At 47.5% G+C, this 23797-nt stretch overlaps 1 protein-coding gene across 6 annotated transcripts in view; it reads left to right on the forward strand.

Annotated features, from left to right (window-relative positions):
• PRIMPOL (primase and DNA directed polymerase) overlaps nucleotides 1-23797 on the forward strand; it is a 585691-nt gene that overhangs the window by 553921 nt on the left and 7973 nt on the right. For all 6 annotated transcript variants that reach the window (XM_085641903.1, XM_085641905.1, XM_085641902.1 and 3 more), the window contains 2 exons: nucleotides 23493-23575; nucleotides 23655-23701. In XM_085641903.1, the coding sequence (XP_085498029.1) occupies nucleotides 23493-23575; nucleotides 23655-23701 (130 nt within the window). The remainder of the gene's footprint in view (nucleotides 1-23492; nucleotides 23576-23654; nucleotides 23702-23797) is intronic.

The following is a 23797-nucleotide window of genomic DNA, read 5'->3' on the forward strand; positions in this document are numbered from 1 at the left end:
GGCTAGGAGGCCAAGATGCCTCAGAGCCATCCTCACTGAGATTCAGGACCAAAGTTAAAACATTGGTATCATAGCTCAAATGGCGTTAACTCGCTAGTCTGGAGGAAAGCCTAAAAAAGCACTGTATACAGGATGGCTCTAATGAAAGGGAGCCTAAGTGAAAGAGTCAGGTGTGACTTCGATAGGTTGATTGAGAACGCCAGTGATATCGAGAGGTTGGTCGTTGTCTCGAGGTGGTCTGCAGCTGACTCTAGTAAGCCCTCTTTCAACAGCCAGTCATTGAGTTAGAGAAAGAGAGATACCCTCAACCTCCACAGATGGGAGGCAACAACCACTCTCCGAAGTATTCTCTCCGGTCGCTGGTCCAGAGGGTGAATCCAACCTAGTGTCATGTGAGGTGTCCTATCCAGTGGCCTCCGGTAATTCCATGTGCCAGTTGTCTGCATCAAAAGGGGGGGCAAGTTCCTTCCGGTCCTCCACATTGTCCTCTACATAGGGCTGGCTGTGATCAGAGTCAGAGTCAAAACCCTGTACCAGTGTATGTGTGGAGCCGTGCTGTACTGGTATAGTATCTGAGTCCAATGGGTTTCTTTGGGGGCGGGTCCGCGCTCTTGTTTTCGACTTAGAGTGGGATCTGCAAAGAGCCTTCTGGTTGTTCGCCGTGTAGTGTTTCTCCTCTTTAGCTTTCGGGTTCATCTAGGCACAGTCTTCGCAGGCCTTGAATCGTGTGATGAACCGAAGCACTAAAGGCACCCGTCATTGGGGTCTGTCACAGACAACTGGTTCGGCTGACTTAAATCCTGTAGTCTTAGGGGTGACATCCCCTGCACACTGGAAAATATTTGGAGGAAAACAAAACCTCTTAGCATGTGAACTAAAAGTGTGTGTGTATTAGTAAATTAGTTAGTTACATCTTTACAGAAAGAGCTGGCCTTTCTAATCCATGGAGGTTAAGCCTGCATTTTGGAAAATGATGGTTATTACCTAAGGGAAGGGTGCTTTTTATAAAAATAAAAAATAAAAGAAATTGGGATACCCACACACAGGCGGGATTATGCTATGTTTATAACTTCAGTGAAGATGCCTACGATGCTGAATTAGCATTGCAAGTAATTAATATTTCCTTTTATATCCTCTAGTATTATTGGTACTGATTCCTCAGGATTCTTCAAATACAGCAGATGCTTATTTGTATACAAACCTATAACATTAACCCTGTCCTTAATCCAATTCCCTTGCCAGTCAGGCCAGATCTGAGAATGCAGGCTAGTGGCTCAATAGATATTGCAAATAGAGGGTGCAGCCATAATTAGTCTCAATCTTGGTCTTTCAACTGTTACTACCTTTTTAACCATAGTGAATTCCTGTAAAGTAGTTTTACCCTATATATGTTATATTTAGGCCAAAATAATTATTTTCCATATTCTTTAAAGAGTATGCTCACCCAGTTTAACCTGCATGTTTCTCATCTTTCCCCCCCCCCCCCCAAATATACAACAACTTACTCTATTTAATGGCCTTGTTCTTGCCTGGAATAAATCCAGTTTGGTTATCGTCCCTTCTGCGCAATTATCTATAAGTGTCTTATTGGCTGTGGCCTGTTTAGGAGAGTATTTGTTAGGTTTCAGTGTGAAAGATATACAACCTCAGCCATGACTCACCTCTTCATGGTGCTCTTATACAGTCACAACTTCTTTATAGGCCTGGTAGAATTCAGCTGGTAGTACCCGGGGCTTTTGCTATGCAGATATAGTTTAATACTTTTTTAGTTGTTATTAGCAGCACCAACTCAAACAGAACACAATGGCAGCCTATTGACATAAACATCTTGTGTCTAAACCAAACAGAGTTGAGGGACTCAACACAACCCCGGAAATGTCTCCACTCTGGGCATCACCCATGTCTCTAAACTCTTTCCAGACTCTCTACCCCTTTTCGAACGTCAGTGGACAGCCCAGGCTTCTATACACAGTGGTGTTGGCCTGCATTCACCAGTCCAAGCCATCCCTCCACATATCAAATGTTGGAGGCTTTCTACTCCCCCACAGTCAATGTCTCTTCCTACCACTGCAAGAGTCACGTTGCAGAATGACCTAACACATTTGGTCCCCGTTTTTCTCCCCAGATGCCCAGAATTGTCAATTTTTCCTCAATTACGAATTTCTCTTCAGTAACTGAAATGCACCGACCCATCCGGAGCCAGCAACCTGGGAATATCCCACAAGGTGCTTATCAGTATCCCTTGACGTCCAGAACCTCATAGACATTTATCATTTTTGGCCTTCCTCATACAGTACAACCTGGTTCTTGTGTAGTACACTTGGTGCAATATTTTTAGTTGTACCTGTCTGAATCCTATTTTTATGACTGAAACCGGTCCCCTGGATGCCTGTTTTCCCATTCAGGGAGGACCTGGCCTGGCAGTTCAGGCTGGACTGTTCCCATGGGGAGCAGGTTGAAGACTGATTTGCATATGGGTGGGTCCAAACTGGGGTGGCATGGTGAGCAAAAAAACCTGTGGATTTAACCCAGATCTGTGACTGGGGGTGAATGTTTGCTAATGCTCAGCATTCCTTCCATCATCGTTTTCTGTTGCTATTGTCAACCTAAGTGGGAAGGGTGTGCCCAGACATGAGTCCCATGCTCACTGTACCACTGGATTCAAGCTAGCCTGGCTGATGAGGGATGATACCCAGAAACTGGTCCCAGGATGCTTGTTCTCTGGTCCAGGGAGGACCTGGCCTGTCAGTTCGGGCTGGACTGTTCCCATAGGGAGCAGGGCCAAGACTGATTTGCTTATGGCTGGGTCCAAACTGGGGTGGCATGGTGAGCAAAAACATGATGGATTCAACCCAGATCTGTGACTGGGGGTGAATGTTTAATAATGGTCAGCAGCATCTTTTTGTGTTGCTACCTCTCATCCATGCTGGTAGGCTTACCTCCCAATTTTCACCCTTCAACGTCCCCCCCCAGTCTTCACCCTTCACCTTCCCCAACTCATATTCCCATTTATGATGCAGGGTGTCTAAGGGTAGCTGGCTATTTTATTGCAGTGCTCTATAAATCTGTGAAACAGCGTGTTTGTGGAAGAGGACTATGAGAACACGGTACTCCAGCAGGGTTTCCTCTGCCACATCACGCAGGTCATAGTTACGTTTTGCTAAAGCATTTTTCATTTGTACATATCTAAATTATTGGCTGTCGGCGTGTTCATACTTTGCCCAATAGTCTTTGAAAGGGCGAGACTTTGTGGATCCGATTTGTCTCCTAGTTTTGTTATGCAGATTAAGTCATGTTGTTTCTTGCTCTTTAATGTTCTCGGTTTTGCCAGTGCATCTGATTCCCACAGAGGAGTCTCTAGTGTCAACCAGCCCTCCCAGCCCAGGTTTTTGTGGCTTTTTTCCAGAGGAGGATCACCTCCCGGTCGGTAAGAGACATTGTGGCATATGAGCCCCAGAGTACAGCTGACGTACATAGCACCCTAAGTCCATCACTCACCTCTCCACCATCAGCGAAGGCTCTTGTAGTGTTAAAAAAGCCCAGTCTTTCACTGAGTAAATGAGTTACCTTATGAGAAAACTTAGGGCAGTCATTGGTTACTGGGCTTACAGTGTAACAATCACAACCTTTTACCAGTGGTGTCCTGGGGCTAAAACTAACTATAGAAGCCAGAACTGGCAATAAGTACACTCCTTTAGCACTTGTGCAGGCAGCGAAGTCGGGCAGTCCTAAGCTTACTCAGGAAATGGTTTGGAGTTAGAGACTTGGAACTGAGCAAGTATTGAATAACAATCAATAAATCACTATCCAGTCAGTACTTTAGTTTATGAAAAAGAATAACACTTTCGACAACTTTACACGCAAAAATAAATGCTACACAAAACCAATAAGGGGCAGCTATCTTTGGTACTAAGGGAAGCAGTAGCCATGGGCATCTTAGGACAGTCTTTAGCAGTAGCCCTTGGCTCTGTGAGGTTATTTTTACAGAGTCGTAAAGAGGAAGGCAATGTACAGCACAGTGATGTCCACAGAATAGCGTTTGAATTCTCACTCCGAAACGGGTATACACTCTACCCAGTTTACCAGTTTCCAACCAGTAGAAGGGGACCTAGCAGCAGTTACCCAAACTCTGGCACTCTAAGGATTCTCCTGGGCTCCACCATTGGGTGACCCCGGGCTTCTGATCAGGAAACCTTGGCTCACTAACTGAAAGTTTCTGTGCCGTCTATATACTCCAGCTGCAGACAGACTTGGTGTAGTCCACTATTTCACTTCTGTGATTGGTTCTTGGCAGTTCTTTACTTTTGCTACTTTCGCGCAGACTGGTCCAGCCATTGTCTTTGTTCAGACTGTGATCCTGAAGATGGCGTGGAGCTTGGAGGTTCCTTTCAGTGGACAGCGGGCCAGGAAAGAGCAGAAGGAAATTCATTAGATTCAAAGGGATCCACTCTTTTCTCTCCTTAACACTCTTCAGTCTTCCTTCGAATGTCTGCAAAGAGTTCTGAAATCCCACCTGATCTCTGGGCTCTCTCCAAGCTCCATCTTTAATAACAGTTGGATTTTCTTGTATACGAAAGGCAAGCCAGTGTCACCATACTTGCATGTAACATGCACACTCCACGCACGTCTTCCACATGTGAACAAACTCACACACCAAGCCCACATCCTGCATAGATGAGATGCCGGTAGGTCCTCTTTTTAGCACATGATGGTTAAAAAGACCTGTCCTCTTACTGCAAGTGGTATTGCTACTACCACCGAGAGTCATTTTAGCCCAGTGATGTGACAGGAGCCAAGCTCAGCAAAAGGAGGGTTCACATGGTGTGCCTCCAACCTCAAAGGTCTGCTCTGGGTCTTGCTCCATGTAGCAAAAATGGCTTTGGCGCACATGCATGATTGTCATGCGAGCTGAGGTAGAGGTCAGAAACAATGCAACTTGCTATGGTGAACTTGAGGCAAGGGCATATCTGAGCCACGCAGGGGGAATCTCCCCGTCTCAACAGCCTGCATTGCTGTTAAATTTTATTTTGTATTCCTCTTTATGTATCACCTTTCACAAGCACCTGAGTCTTTAGATATACCCAGACAGCACTGCGGGCCTAAAGGGTCTGGGTGCTTATACCCAGCCGGGGGCCCATGGTTCCGGGTATATGGCTTGGCTGCTGTGCCGCTTTCTTTCCAACGCGATACCAAAGGGGATGATGGACGGAGCGTTTGAGCAAATCAAACACTCACCCCCAGTCAACTGATCTGGGTTTAATCCATCATCATTCTTTAGCTCACTCCACCAACCCATTTCAGACATGGCCATATGCAAATCAGTCTGACCCTGTGCCTCATAGGAACAGTCCAGCCCGAACTGCCAAGCCATGTCTTCCCTGGACCGGAAACAAGCATCCTGGGACCGGTTTCGGGTTCATAACCCTCATCAGCCAGGTGGCAAAGTGAGCAAGGGACCCAAGTCTGGGCATGCCCTGACAACTTAGGGCGAACACAGCGATACCAAAGGGGATGATGGACGGAGCGTTTGAGCAAATCAAACACTCACCCCCAGTCAACTGATCTGGGTTTAATCCATCATCACTCTTTAGCTCACTCCACCACCCCAGTTCAGACATGGCCATATGCAAATCAGTCTGACCCTGTGCCTCATGGGAACAGTCCAGCCCGAACTGCAATGTTCAACACTCCGTCCATCATTCCCTTTGGTTTTACTTTGTTCGCCCTAAGTTGGCAGGATATGCCCAGACGTGGGTCCCTTGCTCACTTTGCCACTGGATTCAAGCTAGCCTGGCTGATGACGACTGATTAGCCAGAAACCGGTCCCAGGATGCTTGTTTCCGGTACAGGGAAGACTTAGCTTGGCAGTTCGGGCTGGACTGTTCCCATGAGGCACAGGGTCAGACTGATTTGCATATGGCCATGTCTGAACTGGGGTGGCGGAGGGAGCCAAAGAATGATGATGGATTAAACCCAGATCAGTTGACTGGGGGTGAGTGCTTGCAGTGTTCAACACTCCGTCCATCATCCCCTTTGGCTTTCTTTCCAACAGCACAGGCATGGCACTATCAGCCAAGGCACAGCATGAACCAGCTATTAAAATTAACAATTGGTAACAAGTAAGCCTCGATTCTGCAGGGGTTTCCCCTTCCTAGCATCTGTTACAGAGACTGTGTGAAATATGATGTTTTTGCAACCTTACAGGAGAGTGTGTTGAATTGTGATAAATAAAACTGTCCTTTTTAGGTCTCACCTAGGCAGCGCGCATGCGCTGCTCTAGGAGGGCTTTTAGCCATCAGTCTGCTCCTTTTCCCCACACTCGTGCTTGTGCTGGCATCCACCTTGCGGGAGCGAGCAGCGGCGCGCGTGGTAATTGACAAAATATGTCTCTCGCGCCGCTGCTGCTCGCTCCCGCAAGGCGCATGGCAGCACGAGTGCTCATCCTTTACACTTGTTTTAATGAACTTTCACACGCGCGCTTGTTTTTAGCCTGCTCGGGCGTTTGGAAACAGCGGCACGCGCAGGGGCCATTTGTTTTTCAAAATACTTGTTCTGTCCTAGTCTCCCACCCGCAATCATCATTTACACTTCTACCCTCAGTCAGTTGCTCGCTTTCCATCTAGTTCATGTTTTAATACCTATTCGTCCCTCTTTCACCCTCAACTCTGGGCCTCTTCTCCATCCTCTGCTTCTCTTCCTTTCTTCTGTGCCTCTTACACCTGGGTCTTAATTTTCTCCTCCTTTCTGATACATATATGCATCTTACTTCCATTTATCTCTAACCTTTTTTTCTTTTTTCTTTACTTTAGATCTTACCTTAAATGTCTCTTTGTGTAATTCCCTACCCCACCCTCTCTTTGCAATCATTTCCCTCTCTGTAGTTTTTTATTATTAATGTCACAGTCTCCCACTTCTCTCGTTCTTACTTCCCACTGCATCTGTTGTTCTTCCTTCTGCACCCTCCTAAAGATCTTCCACCATGTTCCGTTTTCCTTCTGCACAATTTCCTCATTCACCACATCTTTCAAAAGTCCCTCTTCTCTGTCCTCCCTGTCATCCTTTCTGCCTCGTCTTGCGCTCTCCAGCCTGTGCTTGCAGTGCGGGTTTAGATAAATCATGTGCTGTGAATGCGCCGGCTCTGCCGTAGGTGGGAGGGCGTGGGGGGTGAGGGCTGGAGGAGCACAGGTGAGGAACAAGCTGTTTGCAAAATACCACAGTGGAGCTCTTCAGCCTCGCGGCCTGTCAGGACTCATCCTGAAGGGCAATGCGGATTATTCAGAGCTGGACTGCACAACATAACCCCCCCGCCCTGCGCGACGCTGAAGGTTTGACTGAAACGGCCACCGTCATATCGCCCCAAACCTCCTTAAAACAAATAATAACTGGCAGACCCTGACGTTGATATTATCCCACGCAAAAATTAACAAACTGCATTTAAACAAGCATTGGCAAAGCAAATAGGCCAGGCTTTCAGTTTTAAAATTGGAAACTTACATAATAATGGATTCAAGTTGGGGTGGGGACTTTTGTCGCTGTTACAATAGAAGCAGAGCATTCATTTTAAAATGTTGTCGGCTTTTAGGCCGGATGTATTGATTTGCCCCATTGTTCAGTAATTATTAGTGCCTGTTCATCACTGGCCCATCTTTCATTACTCCGTAGTGCATTTTCAGATGTGCCACCTCGCTCAGAGATGCCTTTTGAGTGATCAAACTTGCCTCATGTCAAAGTAACGCTTAGTGAATGGTCTGATTTGCACCAACACTCAGTATTCTTTAATGCATCTTGTATGTGCACCATACCACAATCCTTAGCTACTGGACAGCATTGAATTTTTGTTCTTCTGTTTTCAATAGTCATTTTTTAATTTTTTTTATTTCTTTATTTTTCAAGGTTTTACAAAACAAACAAGAAGCAAATTGCGACCTCCTGACCACTGTAATGCGCGCAAATGGAGTACAATTGAATGCAATCAGATATTATACAAACAGATCATATATATTTCGGCACAACATTATGGATAAGTACCATTGAGCATGCTAGTGTCCTTGATGGTATCGTTGTTAGCCATTCCAGAGCAGGACTTTAGGAACCACCACGTAGGGATGGCCCCAACTCTACAATCATTGTGCCCGCCTGATAAAGTCACAAGGGGGATCAGCCGGCAGGGGGTGTGTGGGCTTGAGGCGGCATGTCGCCATCAGTCTCAGACTGATCCGGTCCTCTGGTAGATAGATAAGTCATATATAGTCCTCAGAAGTTTTTGGGGCGGCTCCTGGGAGGTAGTAGTTCACTGAAATTCTCCGTCTGTGAGCAACAGTAAAGCATGTCATGTGACCACTGTGCCATAGTAGGGGAGGGGCCACAAAGCCATTGGATCGCTACTCTACGTTTCGCCAAGAGTAGACTCATATCTACCAGCCTGCGCCTCCCTCGCGGGATTTTTTTTTTAATAACCCGGCAGGGCCAAGGCTGGATCCAGGGGAAGTTCTGTATCTGTTATTTTCGCCAGTTCACTAAAAATCAATTCCCAAAATTTGTGTATCCTTGGGCAACACCAGGCCAAGTGCATAGAGTCGGCCGTTGGTTCCGCACATCTATCGCAGGCGGAAGTTTCCCTCTACCCGTATCTGTGTAATCTCTCCGGGGTGTAATACACCCTATTGAGGTACTTAAAATGGATTAGTTTGTGCCTACCATTTAGCGAAATACGGCATGTACTGGTGCAACAATATGCCCACATGGCGTCCTCGATGGGTTGCTGGAGATCATGTTGCCAATGTAACCGGGCCTTAGAGTACTGATTTACCCTGTGGGACATAGCGATCTTATACACATTGGAGACAATCCTGCGTGGCGTTTGAGCTTTAATCTATATAAAACAAGAAGAGGGGGGGACCAGGAGCTTGTTATGGTCCAGTGTCTGTGCTCCGTGTATCGTCTGTATCAATCAAAAAAGGAGACACTGTTCCAAAGGAGAGAAACAAAATGAAACTCAAAAAGCATGAGAAGAGAGGGTCCTAGGCTTTGTAAGACCCACGTGTTGGAAGGGGAAGCAGAGCTTATTTTCTCTTGTTGCCGTCACACACCCCGGAAGGTGTCATGCTTCATCATCGGGCGTTTTGCTCCTCGTCGGGCCGGCGCTGCAATGCCCTACGGGTCCCCCGAAGGGTCACTTTAGCGGAGATCTTTTAAGAGAAAACGCCGTTTGGTGCATCCGGGTGTGGGATTTGGGTCCTAAAAAAAGGTAGTGGTGCAGTCGTGTGTGTGACGTGATAAATTAAAAATTGTCTAAGGGTTGCTCGAAAAATATTGTTTAATAAAGACAAAGGAATGGCACCCATGACACACTAAAAAACCCGTAGGTGTTACCCTAATGGGGTTTATGTCCCATCAGATAACTACAATGTGGTCAATGTGGTCGACATGTTTCGCGCCCCTGCGGTCCAGACGGATCCGTGGTGCTTCCTCAGGACCAACTACGAAGTGCAGTATGTGTAAAAGTGATCTGGGGGATAATACCCGCAGTATATATCCGGGCATCCAGGGACACAATGGCCCTGCTATCTGTTATGTCAGTTGAGAGTCGCTCCTGGATATGAGCCTAGGTGAACATAAACGACAAAAGAAAAGAAAAGGGAAAAACAATATGTCAAAGTTTTAGGGTAAATATGTACCAAATCTGTCCATAGACTGGACACGAATAGAAAAAGACTGAGTACATGGTTACGGTGTTACAGGGAACACAAACTCCACTCACGAGTGACCGGGAAAGTGGGGTCTCGACGATAAGCAAACGGATGGCCAAACCCAGGATAAATATCCTGGAATTGGGGGCCTCCCGTCGCCGATCGGAGTCACCCACTAGTCCCATACACCTCCCGTGGAGGGTCTGATGAAACTCAACATTAATGTGCAGGTAATTATTCAGCGGGGGTGGTGACAGCTCATCTCCCAATGGTGTCTGAGCCACAGAGTAGACACCCCTAAATTACATCTCACAGCACTCACCTAAGTATAAGGAGAAAGTTGCTCCAAAGACTAGGGGACGAGCGTTCACACCTTCTTGTGCTAAGAAAGGAACAAAGGGATCTCCCAGTAAGTAATGGCATACAAATAAGACCGATCCCACTGAGAGACTACTTTCACGCATACGTATCGTAGTCAATGAAGCAACAAATGAAGGTTGGATTACACCTCATGAAGCGGCATTCTTAATCAACAAGGATCCCAGAATGCCGTGTTTGTATCTTTTACCCAAAATTCACAAGGGTATCATTCCACCTCCAGGTCGTCCTATCGTCTCTGGTATAGGCTCTTTACTGGAACCTCTGAGCAAGTTCAGTGATTTTTTCCTACGTCCCCTGGTTCAAGCCACTCCAGCCTACCTTAAAGATACTAGGGATGTCCTTAATCTCATACAGGAGATCAATGTTAACAACACAGAGACCATCAACCTCCTCCTAACCCTGGATGTGGAGGCATTATACACTAACATTCCCCAGGACGCAACGATTGATGTGGTAGAACAACTGCTGCATGAGACGAACCTTCCTACCAACACTCCAGCGGAATTTATCACGGAACTCATCACGCTAGCCCTTAAGAATAATTTCTTCATGTATAAAAATACCATCTACCACCAAATACAAGGGACCAGCATGGGGAGCACATTCGCGCCGAGCCTGGCGGGATTGTATATGGCACACTTTGAGGCCAGGAACATCTTCACGGATAACAATCCCTACAAAAGAAATATGGTTAACTGGAAACGATACATCGACGACGTGCTCATCCTGTGGAAAGGGATCGGGAGGCCCCCAATTCCAGGATATTTATCCTGGGTTTGGCCATCCGTTTGCTTATCGTCGAGACCCCACTTTCCCGGTCACTCGTGAGTGGAGTTTGTGTTCCCTGTAACACCGTAACCATGTACTCAGTCTTTTTCTATTCGTGTCCAGTCTATGGACAGATTTGGGACATATTTACCCTAAAACTTTGACATATTGTTTTTCCCTTTTCTTTTCTTTTGTCGTTTATGTTCACCTAGGCTCATATCCAGGAGCGACTCTCAATCTGACATAACAGATAGCAGGGCCATTGTGTCCCTGGACGCCCGGATATATACTGCGGGTATTATCCCCCAGATCACTTTTACACATACTGCACTTCGTAGTTGGTCCTGAGGAAACGCCACGGATCCGTCTGGACCGCAGGGGCGCGAAACATGTCGACCACTTTGACCACATTTTAGTTATCTGATGGGACATTAACCCCATTAGGGTAACACCTAAACCTACGGGTTTTTTAGTGTGTCAAGGGTGCCATTCCTTTGTCTTTATTAAGCAATATTTTTCGAGCAACCCTTAGACAATTTTTAATTTATCACGTCACACACACGACTGCACCAATACCTTTTTTTAGGACCCAAACCACACACCCGCATGCACCAAACGGCGTTTTCTCTTAAAAGATCTCTGCTAAAGTGACTTTTCGGGGGACCCGTAGGGCATTGCAGTGCCGGCCCGACGAGGAGCAAAACGCCCGATGATGAAGCATGACACCTTCCGGGGTGTGTGAGGGCAACAAGAGAAAATAAGCTCTGCTTCCCCTTCCAACACATGGGTCTTACAAAGCCCAGGACCCTCTCTTCTCATCCTTTTTGAGTTTGAGCTTTAATGACATAGGTTAATTCCATGACCTCAGGGGGCTCTAAGAGGTCGCCACCCAATATACCACGTAATGCGTGTCTGGCCCTATGAAACTGGAAGTGCTGTAGCAGGGATTGAGGTGGTTCCCGCTGCCCCAGATCCTCCCATTGTTTAACCGCGCCGTTGTGAAAGAGGTCACCAGCCGTCTGCATATTCAAAGAGTTTAATGCTTGTATCACCCCTCGGTCTCTGCAGGGGTGCAACCAGCGAACCCAATCAAGTGGCATGACTGGGGAATATAACAGGGCTCCCGCCTGAAGCTGCAGTAAAAAATGCCAAGCGTGGCGCGTAGAGTTGATAGAATCAAGTATACCTGTCCTACGATCTGCTTCTTCAAATATTAAGGCTGGGAGTGGTAACGGTTCCGCAACCAACGTCTCAAGACGGAGGTGGGGAGCAATCGGAGGGCCGTGTATCCAGTAGTATGCGTGAGCTCACTACACAGCTCTATAGTATAAATCTAAGTCCGGAGCTCCCAGTCCCCCCATGTGGTACTGCAAGGTTAGTATCTGCCACATTATTCTAGCATGTTTGCCCGCCCAGGCTAATTTTATCAGTAACGTCGTAACCCGGCTAAAAAAGGATGTGGGTAATACCATGGGGATATTTATGAATAAAATCAAAAACCGCGGTAGCACCACCATCTTCATGATGGAGATTCTGCCTAGCAGGGACAGTGGCAACCTGATCCAGGTCTCCACGTCATCTTCCAACCTACTGACAGCCACGCCATAGTTTTCCCTGAAGACCACCTCTAAGTCAGGGTGTACTTGGATACCCAGGTACCTGATTGAGTCCGTGGACCACTGCAAAGGGTACTCCAGTTCGTGCTGCTTAGTAGCAGGCGTGAACGAGACAACAACTGACTTTGGCCAGTTAACTCGTAGCCCGGATAGGGCACCAAAGTGCACCACCTCGCGCAAGACAGAGGAGAGATTGTTTTCCGGGTTGCGGACATACAATAATGTGTCATCGGGATAGGTTGAAACTATTAGCTCAAGTTTCACCAATCTAAGACCCTTGTGACTGTGGTATTCACGTAGTGCACAAGCCAGCGGCTCAGCCACTAAGGCGTAAAGTAGCGGGGACAGTGGGCATCCCTGCCTCGTCCCACGAGTAATGTTAAAGGGTTCCGTCACCAAATCACCAACTCAGACTCTGGCCGAGGGATGATTATACAGCACCCCAATCAAGTGCAGGAAAACCAGACCCACACCCATCCTAGTCAAGACTTGACGCATGAATAGCCACTCGACAGAGTCGAAGGCCTTCTCCATATCCAGAAAGACCGCAACTGCCGTAGTGTCATGTCGGGTATGCTGTAAGGCCCCAAATACCATACGTAAATTGTAAATGAGGTTCCTATCCGGGATGAACCCAGCTTGCTCGGGGGCAACTAGGATCTGCGCGAAAGGGGGAGCTATCCGTTAGCAAGGATTTTTTGCAAACATTTTTGTGTCAACATTTAACAAGGATAGCGGCCGATATGACCCGCACTCCTCTGGCGGCTTCCCCGGTTTAGGTATAGCAACTATCACTGCCTCTCTCATGGTGGGCGGCATCGTGCCAGTTTGGCACATGTCATCTAAGATCGAAGACAGATTAGGCAAGAGAATATCAAGAAATGCCCTAGTAAAAGGACACAGTGAGGCCATCCGTCCCAGGTGCACTACCTGATCTCATTCTCGTCTCGTCTTTTTCCACTGGCCTCATCAGAAATTCACGATGTACATTCGTGAGGAAGGGTAATTTAATGTAGGAAAGATAATCCATGATTTCCTCATCAGTCCCGGAAGAGCACGCGGAATATAATTCTGCATAATAACTTCTAAAACGTTCCGCTATATCTGTGTCCTCTGTCAGCACCTCACCTTCCGCCGATTTGAGTCCCGTGACTTGAGCTTTACTGCGACGCCGCCGTAGCAACTGTGCCAGAACCTCTCCCGTCTTTCACCCTCCCCATACACATGTGCCGTGGCGTATTTACCGAAATATTTAAGTTCAGCATTCGCTGCATCCTGATATTCCTACAAGAGAGTTTTAATTTCGGAAGCCAATGCGTCATCCGCATATAGCAACTGTCGCCGCTCCAGCACTCTGTTTCTTCTCAAGATCAACTAGGCATCCGCGGATGTCACGGAGGACTCCCGAGCACTTGGACATAGCAATACCCCGAATTAAAACCTTAAATGTCTCCCATATCACTTGGAAACTGTCCAAAGAACGTCTCAATAGCCTCCGCAAGTTCAGCCTTAAAGGCCGAGTCTAGCAGCGAGTATGGAGGGAATCGCCATGTGAACAGCAAAATGCCTTTCTTAGGGGTGGTTATCGCTGTCAACAAGAGGGAATGGTCAGACAATGTACGAGGGAGGACCCTACATTCCCGGACATCTTCATAAAGAGGAGAGGATGCCAACAAATAATCTATCCTAGTGTGGAGGTTATGGTAAGCGGAATAATGCGTGTATCCCCCCTTAAGCGGTAATATCTAGCACCATACATCGCGCAAGTCTAAACAGAGCATAGCGCATTCCAACGCCTTATCGGACGCTGAGGGCCATCTCTCAGAGCCCCCTGATCTATCCACACCCGGATTTCTGACCAGATTGAGAGGTCCTCCCCAGAGGAACCGACTGTCCATGTATTTAGTGGCTTTGGACACCAGTGTGTCAAAGAAATCAGGGCAGTCGTAGTTCGGGCCATAACTGTTCACAAGGACCAAGTCAATGCCTCTCCCCTGGCATCTTGATATAGTATATCTGCCGTCCCTGTCATTGTCTAGTGGAGTTAAAGTGTATGGAGATTTAGGGTTAATCCATGTAACCACCCCTCTGGCATGTGTGGTAAAACCTGAAGCGTGTATGTTGTCCCGTAGACCTCTGCTGCGTAGGAGGGGACTATCGAGTGGAAGATGCGTCTCTTGTAGCAAGGCAACGTCTATAGCATGGTTTTGCAAATAGTGTAACACCTTACGGAGTTTCCTGTAGTCATTTAGACCCCTAACATTCCATGTGAGCGCTCGGAGTGCTTCAACAGGTACGTTTGTGCGGGCAGTACTAGGTGCCCCATCACACTTGATTGGTTTCATTCCATAACTTGATCTGTGTATTCGACAATATTCACTCACACCATGCATGTGCTGATAAAAAAACATCTCTCTTTGAGGACATCCGTTTGCTTCTCAACACCCAACCATCCCCCTCCCACAGCAGGCCTCCCCCAACATGGTCGCGATCATTTCCCCTAACCTTCCATTTACTCCCCCCACCCTGCCCCCCCAAAAAACAAAGAACATTCCCAGGTGTGTTTCACGCGTTGGCAGAAGTTGCTCTTCCAGCAAGGTATACTTTCGGGCTAACTTGTAGCCACTCACAAGGTACCGTCTCAAGCATCTTGTGCAACTGCCAGTTATATAGTGATCCCCCCTCCCTCACCCCAACAACAATCCGAGTTCCATAAGCGTGGGTGCTGTGCAGGGCCCCGCTAGTCTACAGGGTGCGTCAGGCCATACGTCTCAACCCAGGACCAGATCAACCCATAAATAGTCAGTGCTTTTATTCAGTCAGCGAACCCATCTTCTCTCTGTTAGCTGCGACTCTCCCTGCATGGGTCCCGGGTCAATTCCATGGGGCAACAAAAAGACTCAAAGACGAGGGACCCCTCTGAGTAAAGGAGCATAATATAGACAGTATACAAATGACCCCCATACAAAGCCTTAAATCCCCTCCCCCCCCCTTGCCCATCAAACAACACAACCAACTTTATCCCAGGGCAAAAGATCATACTTATCACACTAGGTCACCAGCCACAGTTCAGTCTTGTTCCTCCAGCTGTCCTCCTGCCGCCTCGTCTAGTAGCTGCCGCTCCGGGCTGGGACGTTGTTTTCTTGACCAGTCTTTTAGCGCCCTCTGCAGGGCCATCTGGTCTGTGAAGGTGTGGGATCGGCCCTGCCTGTTGACCCGCAGCTTTGCCGGGTAGAGCATGGCGTAGTCCACTCCAAGATCGCAAAGTTGTTTTTTCATCAGGGCGAACTGTCGGTGTGCCTCCTGGACTCGAATCGTAAAAGACGGAAATCGTGGGACCTTCAAATCCCAGAGGCGGCTACTCCCTGGCCAACTTCAATGCTACGTCTTGGTCACGGTAGTTGAGGAGGTGCCCCCGGGGGCGGTCGGGGCCCCAAGGAGCGGTGCGCCCTTTCGACCAGGAACATAGTCAAGAACGAGTCTTCCCCCAGCAAGGTCTTCAACAGCTTCTCTGTAAATTGCTCCATATTGCCAGTATGCGTGGTCTCCAGAAGTCCCGTGATTCTGAGGTTGCAGTGCAGAGAGCGTGCTTCTAAGTCTTCAGTCTTGTCCTGCAGAACCTGAAGCACTCTGCCTAGTTGTTTGTGGTCAGAGTCGAGGGTGGTGTGCACTTCCTCCACTTCCGTCAGCCTCCGTTCGGACATATCTAACCTCTCAGTATGTTTGTCAAGCCTCACAGCCATGCGATCCATTCTGTAGGATAAGGCATCCATTTTCGTGCCAAGGGATGAAATACCACTCTGCAGGATTTTCTCCATAGCCACTAGCATGCCTCGAATGTCCGGGCGCAAGTCGTCTGCGGACTATTCCTGCATTCTGGGGGTGTCTTCAGTGGACATGTCTCTGGACTTGGACCTCTTCTGTTCAAACGATAGCTTCGGTTGTGCCCTGTCAACTCTGCCCATCCTAGCCACTTGTAGACCGCGCAACCGGCAAACTCCACCAAACCAGGGGGGTCAGCACAGCAGGAGGTGCTATTCACAGCAAACTCCCCGAGTCGGCGTCCCGCAAATCACTTCAGGCCAGGTGTCATGCCCAGAGCACTCACTCCAGAGTGAGAGATTGTGATGGTCTTCAAAGCTGTCTCTTCAATGTTATGGGGCACAGGGGGAGATCGCTCTAAACCCCAGCCAAGTCAGCATGCAGCCTCTCCCTCACACAGGCAATCTCTGAAATGGCGTTTTCGTTCCCAACCACAGCAGACACTACAGAGGGGCTCAATGTCCTCAATAGCCAAGTCCAGATCTCCCCTGTATAGTAAGCCTGTCTATTTTGCCAACCAGGGCCAAGGCCATCAATCTTATAGGGCGCCACGTCTCCTGGTGGCGAGTATGGCCACGAGTCCTGCCGGCAATGCCCCAATGTCCTGCCTTGCTCCCAGTGTGCAGCACAGCCCCCACCAAGAGCCCCCCAGGGGACACTGCAAATCCTGGCGTGATTAGGCTCTCACTTGAATCACACAGGCTGAGCACACTCAGGGCTCTAATCATCCAAAATGGCCGCCTCTCGGCGGCCGTGTACTAAGGCTCCTGAAGACACTGCTGTCCGATGCGGGGGGAGGGATAGCTGCAGACGCCTGTCTCTATATGCCCGTTTAGCACCCTGAATATCAATACTGGGCAGAGTGGATTCAATATCCTCAGCGCTTCAGGCTCCCTCCCATTGGGAGCTCCACTCCAGCGCAGGGGCCGAGGCAGGTAGCGGGGCTCTATCCCGGACTTCGCTGAGTCCCGTGCAGCCGCACCAGGAGGGAGGACACTCACCGCTCGGTCCCGTTGAGGTATTCCGGGCTGGGATTTCGCCGCATGTGCAAGCCGCGGCGCTTTGTGTGTGCCACCCGTCTCCGAGCCGCAGCAGGTCCGGGTGAACGCCGCCCACTGCACGCAGGCAAGTCCAGTGCTCGAGGCCCCGCCCGGCCAGCTCCAGAAGACGCACTAACTTCAGCCAAAGTCATAGTACAGCAGCCGGGGGCACCGCAAAACGTTGCCACTGGTCTCTGGAGATCAGGGGACGCGAGGACTTATCACTCACACATCTCAGTTGCAGGATAAGTAACGGATAGTCAGGCGGTATTGCGGAGCACTCGGCTCAAGCGGCCATCTTGGTCGTGAGCAAGCTCCGCCCCCAATATTCAAGTTTTAATATATGTAAAATCCCAGATCCTTCCGCCCTATTTTTATTGTTTTGGTGTCTTGTTATTAATTACATTTACCCGCTTTTACCTAAATTGATGAGGTAATTTTAGCTTATGTATTTCTCCATTATGCTTACGGCTGGTTCAGCATTATCCAAGGATTAGTGTTTTTTAACTGCTGTTTTGGGTTGTTATTGCTATTCGTTTACTACATGCAGTGTTATTGGGAAAAGGGTTTTCTGCTTGTGCCTGGCTGGCAAGGGTCAACTCTGGATTATTCACAGAAACCAATTTTACGTCTGGGTGCTAGTTTTTTTTATTATTTTTTATTTGTTGCAGATCAGCCTCATCTCATGTCAAGACTGAGGCCTTTTTCCCTTGTGGTATAAGAACCTTGTTTTCTACAACAGCACTTCACCGGAAAGATACTTTGTGGTTCATACAGACCAATGGAAGTTCTCATTTGGCAAAGAAAAAATGTGTATTGCATCAAAGCAGTTGCCTAACGGCTAGGGCGGTTGACCTCCAACCTGGGGAACTGGGTTCGAGTCTTGGCAATGACGCTGAAAATCCTATGATTCTGGGCAAATCACTTCATCTCCCCATGCCTAACAAAACAAACATTTGAGTTTCAAATCAGGTGCAAACTATGTGCGTCCCAAATCTAAAAAAGCATTGGCATAGCCAATAGGTCTCGCCTTTGGGACCTTATAAGTGTTTAGTTATCCAGCACAATATCCTTGGTGCAACAACATCAAGTGTTGCATGGCTAAACACTTATAAGGTCCCAAAGGTGAGACCTATTGGCTATGCCAATGCTTGTTTCTCCAGGAAGCGATTCTGCATAACTAGTGGGAGTGGCTTCAGCATGAATGGCGCTAGGCAGGGCAGATGCCCAGGACCCTGCACTCAGCCTACCAACATGGGGTCCCGCACCAGTGCGCTACACCAGGTCATAGCTTCCCACATTTATCCTTCCCCATCATTTTAGAGCAAGGTATGTCTCATTGCAATTGGGCCCAGCTAAGGGACCCACCTACTATGAGCCTCGCAGCTGTGGTGTAGCGCCGCAAGGCCTAGGGAGAGAGCCCTATCTGCTGGGCCCAATTGCAAAAAGACACATTTCGCAGGTGTGTCTTGCGATCAGGAGTCCTGTCCCGCCGCCCGCTAAGAGGTATGTGAGGACTCACATTGATTCGCATTTTTGTGTCCTGCCTCTTTAAACTCTTTACAAGAACAAGCAACTCTTCCTCGTTTAATACTTTAGATGTAAAAGAGGTACTTGTAGGTGGCTGTGAAGGAGAACTGTAGTACGGGAGTGGTCCTGCACAAAGCAGCTTCAACAAAAAGTTCAGCTATAGAAATGCAAACTTAAATGTGTGAAAGAAAATCCTGGTGGGAGTATGTTCTTGATGCTTTTTTTCTTCCATTAAACCTGTTTCAAAGTGCTGACAAATTGTTTGATCAGTGAACAGAGGCACAGGGAGTTTTATTTGTTCTGGATCAATTAAATGAGTAGAACCAAGACTGCAGCATACCGCTACTTGCTGCAAAGACTATACATTTACCACTGTATTCTATTTTGGTGAATATACCAGGAGTCTGGGCACTCTGCCCTCCTCCAGTTAATATCTGGTAAGCAGCTTTTATAATGATTCTAAATATAACCAAGGAGCAGAGAAAAGTGTTGAAAAATAAATTATCAAAGAGCACACAGTTTGCCCAAATGAGAGCCCAGGGTTCTAAAAACATTTTTCCTAAATCCTCGTTTCCAACTAGTCCTCTAGGCCACAACTGGTCTAGCAGTGATTCTGATGGCAAGACAAAAGGGCTGCGTTTCCCAGAAAAATATCACTATATTGGTGGCCCTGCCCACCTTTCTAATACAGTGTTTATTTCCATCATATTTAGGTGAATTGATAAAGCAGAGATTAGATATCAAACATCCAATTTCAGTGGCTGGGACATACCCGTTATGTTTCCTAACCCAGGCCTCAGTATCAGAGCGACGTTTTACCTACATTTGTCCTACCTTGCTCTGCATAACGGTTCTAGCAATTACCTTTTACCCAGTTATGTGCTGAATAAATATAGATTGGTTTCTCTGAAACTAGCCTAATTTATCATGCATGAGGATTATTAGCATCATATCTTAATCCCCTGCACATGACGTACTTAACAGAATTAACATACTCTGTACAAAAGTTATCGCTATCTTCATCCTCTGGTGACAGGGCTACTTTGCATAGTAACAATTATTAATTCAGGTTAATTTACATAATTGCAATCATAAACATATCAATCTAGGTAGAACCCCCAGGGCTACCATTTTGGTATGAAAGAACCACACCTTCACTAGGTAGAGAGGAGACGCTTCTAGGGTGACCCTGACACGGAGTTCCCTGCATGCTGAAGCTTCAACACACCCGTCTGATATCCCTTGCGGGTGTCCAACTCGTAACCAAGACAGGGTCCTTCATTCTTTCCCATCAGGTAATGGGCTTGGCTCTTTTCTAGGGGATTCTTGGCTTCACAACCACATACATACATGCTCGGTACACTTAAGTATGGTCTGCATCATAGGAGTACCCATATATTCATTGCTTTAGTACCATGGTAGAAATGTATCTAAAGTTCACTCTTTTGCTGCTTCTAATCTCTCACATTTGCTTCTGTTTACTGATTGTTGCAGTACATATGTTTTCTGAAAGAATGGCGCTGGTTCATTAAATGCTTATTAAAAACGCCCCCAATGTTTATTCAGTGTATCTCTCTGAGACTAAGTGAGCATGATTGACTGAGCGAAAAGTACTGTACTGTTTCCACAATCCCTGAAGAGTCAAGGGTTGTCATGTTCGATAGTTGCCAGAAACTATTTGCTTCTTGGTAAGATTAGGGGGCTTATGGTGGCTCTGTGAGCTCGCTGGACTATAGGCCGACATATCCTGCAGGGGTGCTCAGAACCAGTCTTGGTACCAAGCCCTTAGTTTATGTTGTCCAACAAACGCGCAGATCCTATATACTTTTAGGAACTACACGACATGCCCACAGGACCAAGTGACAATGGGTAGGTATTGGGCAGTATGTATGCTAAACACTGGCATTTACCATTGGTGTTTCAATGCTTAAGACTATTTGATTCCTATTGCATAACAGTGTTGCTTATTTTCTAAACTTGTCTCTCAGAATTAGCAATAGCGAGCAATCAAAGCTTACTCTAGGAGTTGGTAATGGGATTAGCACTCAAGTCCTGTATGAATAGTAACCACACTTGGTAAGTTTAATATCCGGCCAAGTTATATCTATTAAGGTAGCCTGAGGTAAAGGAAGGTCATTTGTAACGAAATCCGCAAAATGCTCTATGTGACTAAGTCTCCCTCCTCCATAACAAACATCTTCAGCAGTGACTCCACACTTGCAAACTGTCCAGTTAAGTGATAGTGAAAAGTTGGTTATCCTACCTGGTTCTCACAGATATAAACCATGTCTGTGAGGTTCATGGGAAGGGGCCCTTCTCCTGTAATTCACAGTGATGGGTCATAAATGCGAAGCCCAGGGAAGCAGACTTCATTCTCCTGGGCCTTGCAGTGCTAGACTAAGGCTGCAAAGCCCAGTGCAGTGGTGTCCCATTCCATGTGTCTTTCGGCACTAGGCCATGGCTGTAACGCCCAGGGGATGAGAACACCCTCCCCTGGGCCTCCCAGCGCTGGACCATGGCTGAGTAGCAGAGGGGCCCCCTTCCCAGGGCACCACAGTCCTAGACCACAGATACGGAGACCAGAGTAAAGCTCCTCCCTGCCGTGGGCGTTTCAGCTCTGGATCATGTTAGCGAAGCCCATGGAAAGGGACTTCCCTTCTTTGGTCTTACAGTGCTAGACCATTGCAGCGAGGCCCAGGGAAGAGTGTTCACCTAGCCTGTGCCTTGCAGTGCTAGACCATGGATATGAGGCCAAGGGGTGTGGGGGCCCTTACCCTAAGCCCCTTAGCTTTGGTGCAGCAAACCAGGCTTAGGGGGAGGGAAGGCCATTCCCCTGTGCTCAGTTGCAATTGCCGTAGCCCTGCACCATGACTAAGTGCTTGAGTCCGTTTCTGGGGCATAGCCATCAGTAGTGCAGCGGGTGCAGAGACAACAGGCCCCAGGGGTATTAGGTGCTCATTGTACCTGAATTATGGCTGTGTTTTACTGTGCAGCCAAGAGGGTATGTGGTCGCTTTTACTTTGCACTAGGATCACTGCACCATTGTTATGCTACTTTCCTCACTTCCATGGGCATTGCAGCCATGTTCCAGTGCTGTGAGGCTCCCTTAGCATAGTGCCATTCATGCTGAGCTAGAAAAGTGACAAGGTCCTTTGCCATTTTTGCAGCAAATTCTTTAAGCATAGGATTAGATAGTACCATCAACGCTGAGCTGAAAATTACAAAAAGAACAAACGATGGACAGAATGCAGAACAATGTCATACATTCACCCCAGTACAGAGATCTGGGCCTAAATCCATCGTTTTTTTGCTCACCATGCCATTCCAGTTTGGACCCAGCCATATGCAAATCAGTCTTGACCCTGTGCCCAATGGGAACAGTCCAGCCCGAACTGCCAGGCAAGGTCCTCCCTGGACTGGAAACAAGCATCCAAGGACCGGTTTCGGGCTTTCAGCCCTCATCAGCCAGTATAGCTTGACTCCAGTGGCATGGAGAGCGCAGGACCAACGTCTGGGCATACCCGTCCCACTCAGGGTGGCAAATGCAAAAAGAACAATTGACGGACAGAATGCGGAACCATGATGGATTCAACCCAGATCTGTGACTGGGGGTGAGTGTCTGAAAAGTTTCAGCGCTCCGTCCATCATCTCCTTGTGTTTGCTTTGTTCGCCTTAAGTTGGCAGGGTATGCCCAGACGTGGGTCACTTTGCCACTGGATTCAAGCCAACCTGGCTGATGAGGGCCGTTAGCCCAAAACCGGTCCCAGGATACTTGTTTCCCGTCCAGGGAAGACATGGCATGGCAGTTCGGGCTGGACTGTTCCCATGAGGCACAGGGTCATGACTGATTTGCATATAGCTGTGTCTGAACTGGGGTGACAAAGTGAGCTAAAGAACGATGATTGATTCAACCCAGATCTGTGACTGGGGGTGAGTGTCTGAAAAGTTTCAGCGCTCCGTCTATCATCTCCTTGTGTTTCCTTTGAGCTGAAAATGACAACAGCCTTTTACCACTCCAGGCACAGTATTACAGCTTTGTATTGGTAAAATACTATCCAAGCCAACCTGATCTCCTCCTAAAACTTGGGAACTACCCAGCGTTCCCTACTTCTTTTTTTGTATATTTTATGTGGCACTATAAGCCTAAAAGGGTTTTGCTTTGACTTATACTGGGTGCTCTCTTGTGTTTGGCAAAAGTTATGTCTCTTGGACGAGCTCTATTAAGAGCGAAACACATGTGTCAGCTACCGCTTTTATTCATTCCAAGTTGGCTTGGATGATATGTTACTTATCCAAGAGTATAGTGGGCACATTTGCCACCGGATTACCAGTATTTCGCTTGTGTTATGTTAGCTTTTGTGTGTGTAACTGCTTTTAGCTGAGTCAGCAGGTTGTGGGTGTGTCTGATGTTTCCACATAATGAGTGATGAAATAAAGATGGGAGGGACTCTTTATTTCTGCATGTAAATTATGTCGCTCACAACTGCTTATTCTCACGAAACTCTGTTGTTTATTTTCTGAGAGCATTTAGTTGAAATTGACGTTTAATACACGACGTCTTCCTACAATAAAATGTATGGGTAATAGCTATTGTCTGGTTTTGCTACAGTCAGCGTTTAAGAATTGCTAACATTTATGTTTTAAAGGCTTCTTGTGGATCTGAAAAGAGAAGTTTGGTATCAGAAATGCCATGATCCTGTCTGCAGAGCACAAAACTTCAAATCAGACCGTAAGACACGCATCTCCGCATTTATCGTGGCTTGTGTAATGTGTTGGCAGACGTTGACAACATTTTGTTTCTGTTTCAGGTTATCCCCTTCCGCCTGAGGTGTGCCTTCCATCTCTTTTCAAAGAGGTATGCTATATGTTATCTGTGCTTCCGTGCTCCGGCTGCGGCTCTAACAGCAGGCAATGATTTCTCCGGGTTCATACGCCTTCGTTTCTGGGTTGC

Source organism: Triturus cristatus, chromosome 2_2 (assembly GCF_964204655.1).
Source record: "Triturus cristatus chromosome 2_2, aTriCri1.1, whole genome shotgun sequence".
NCBI lineage: Eukaryota > Metazoa > Chordata > Amphibia > Caudata > Salamandridae > Triturus > Triturus cristatus.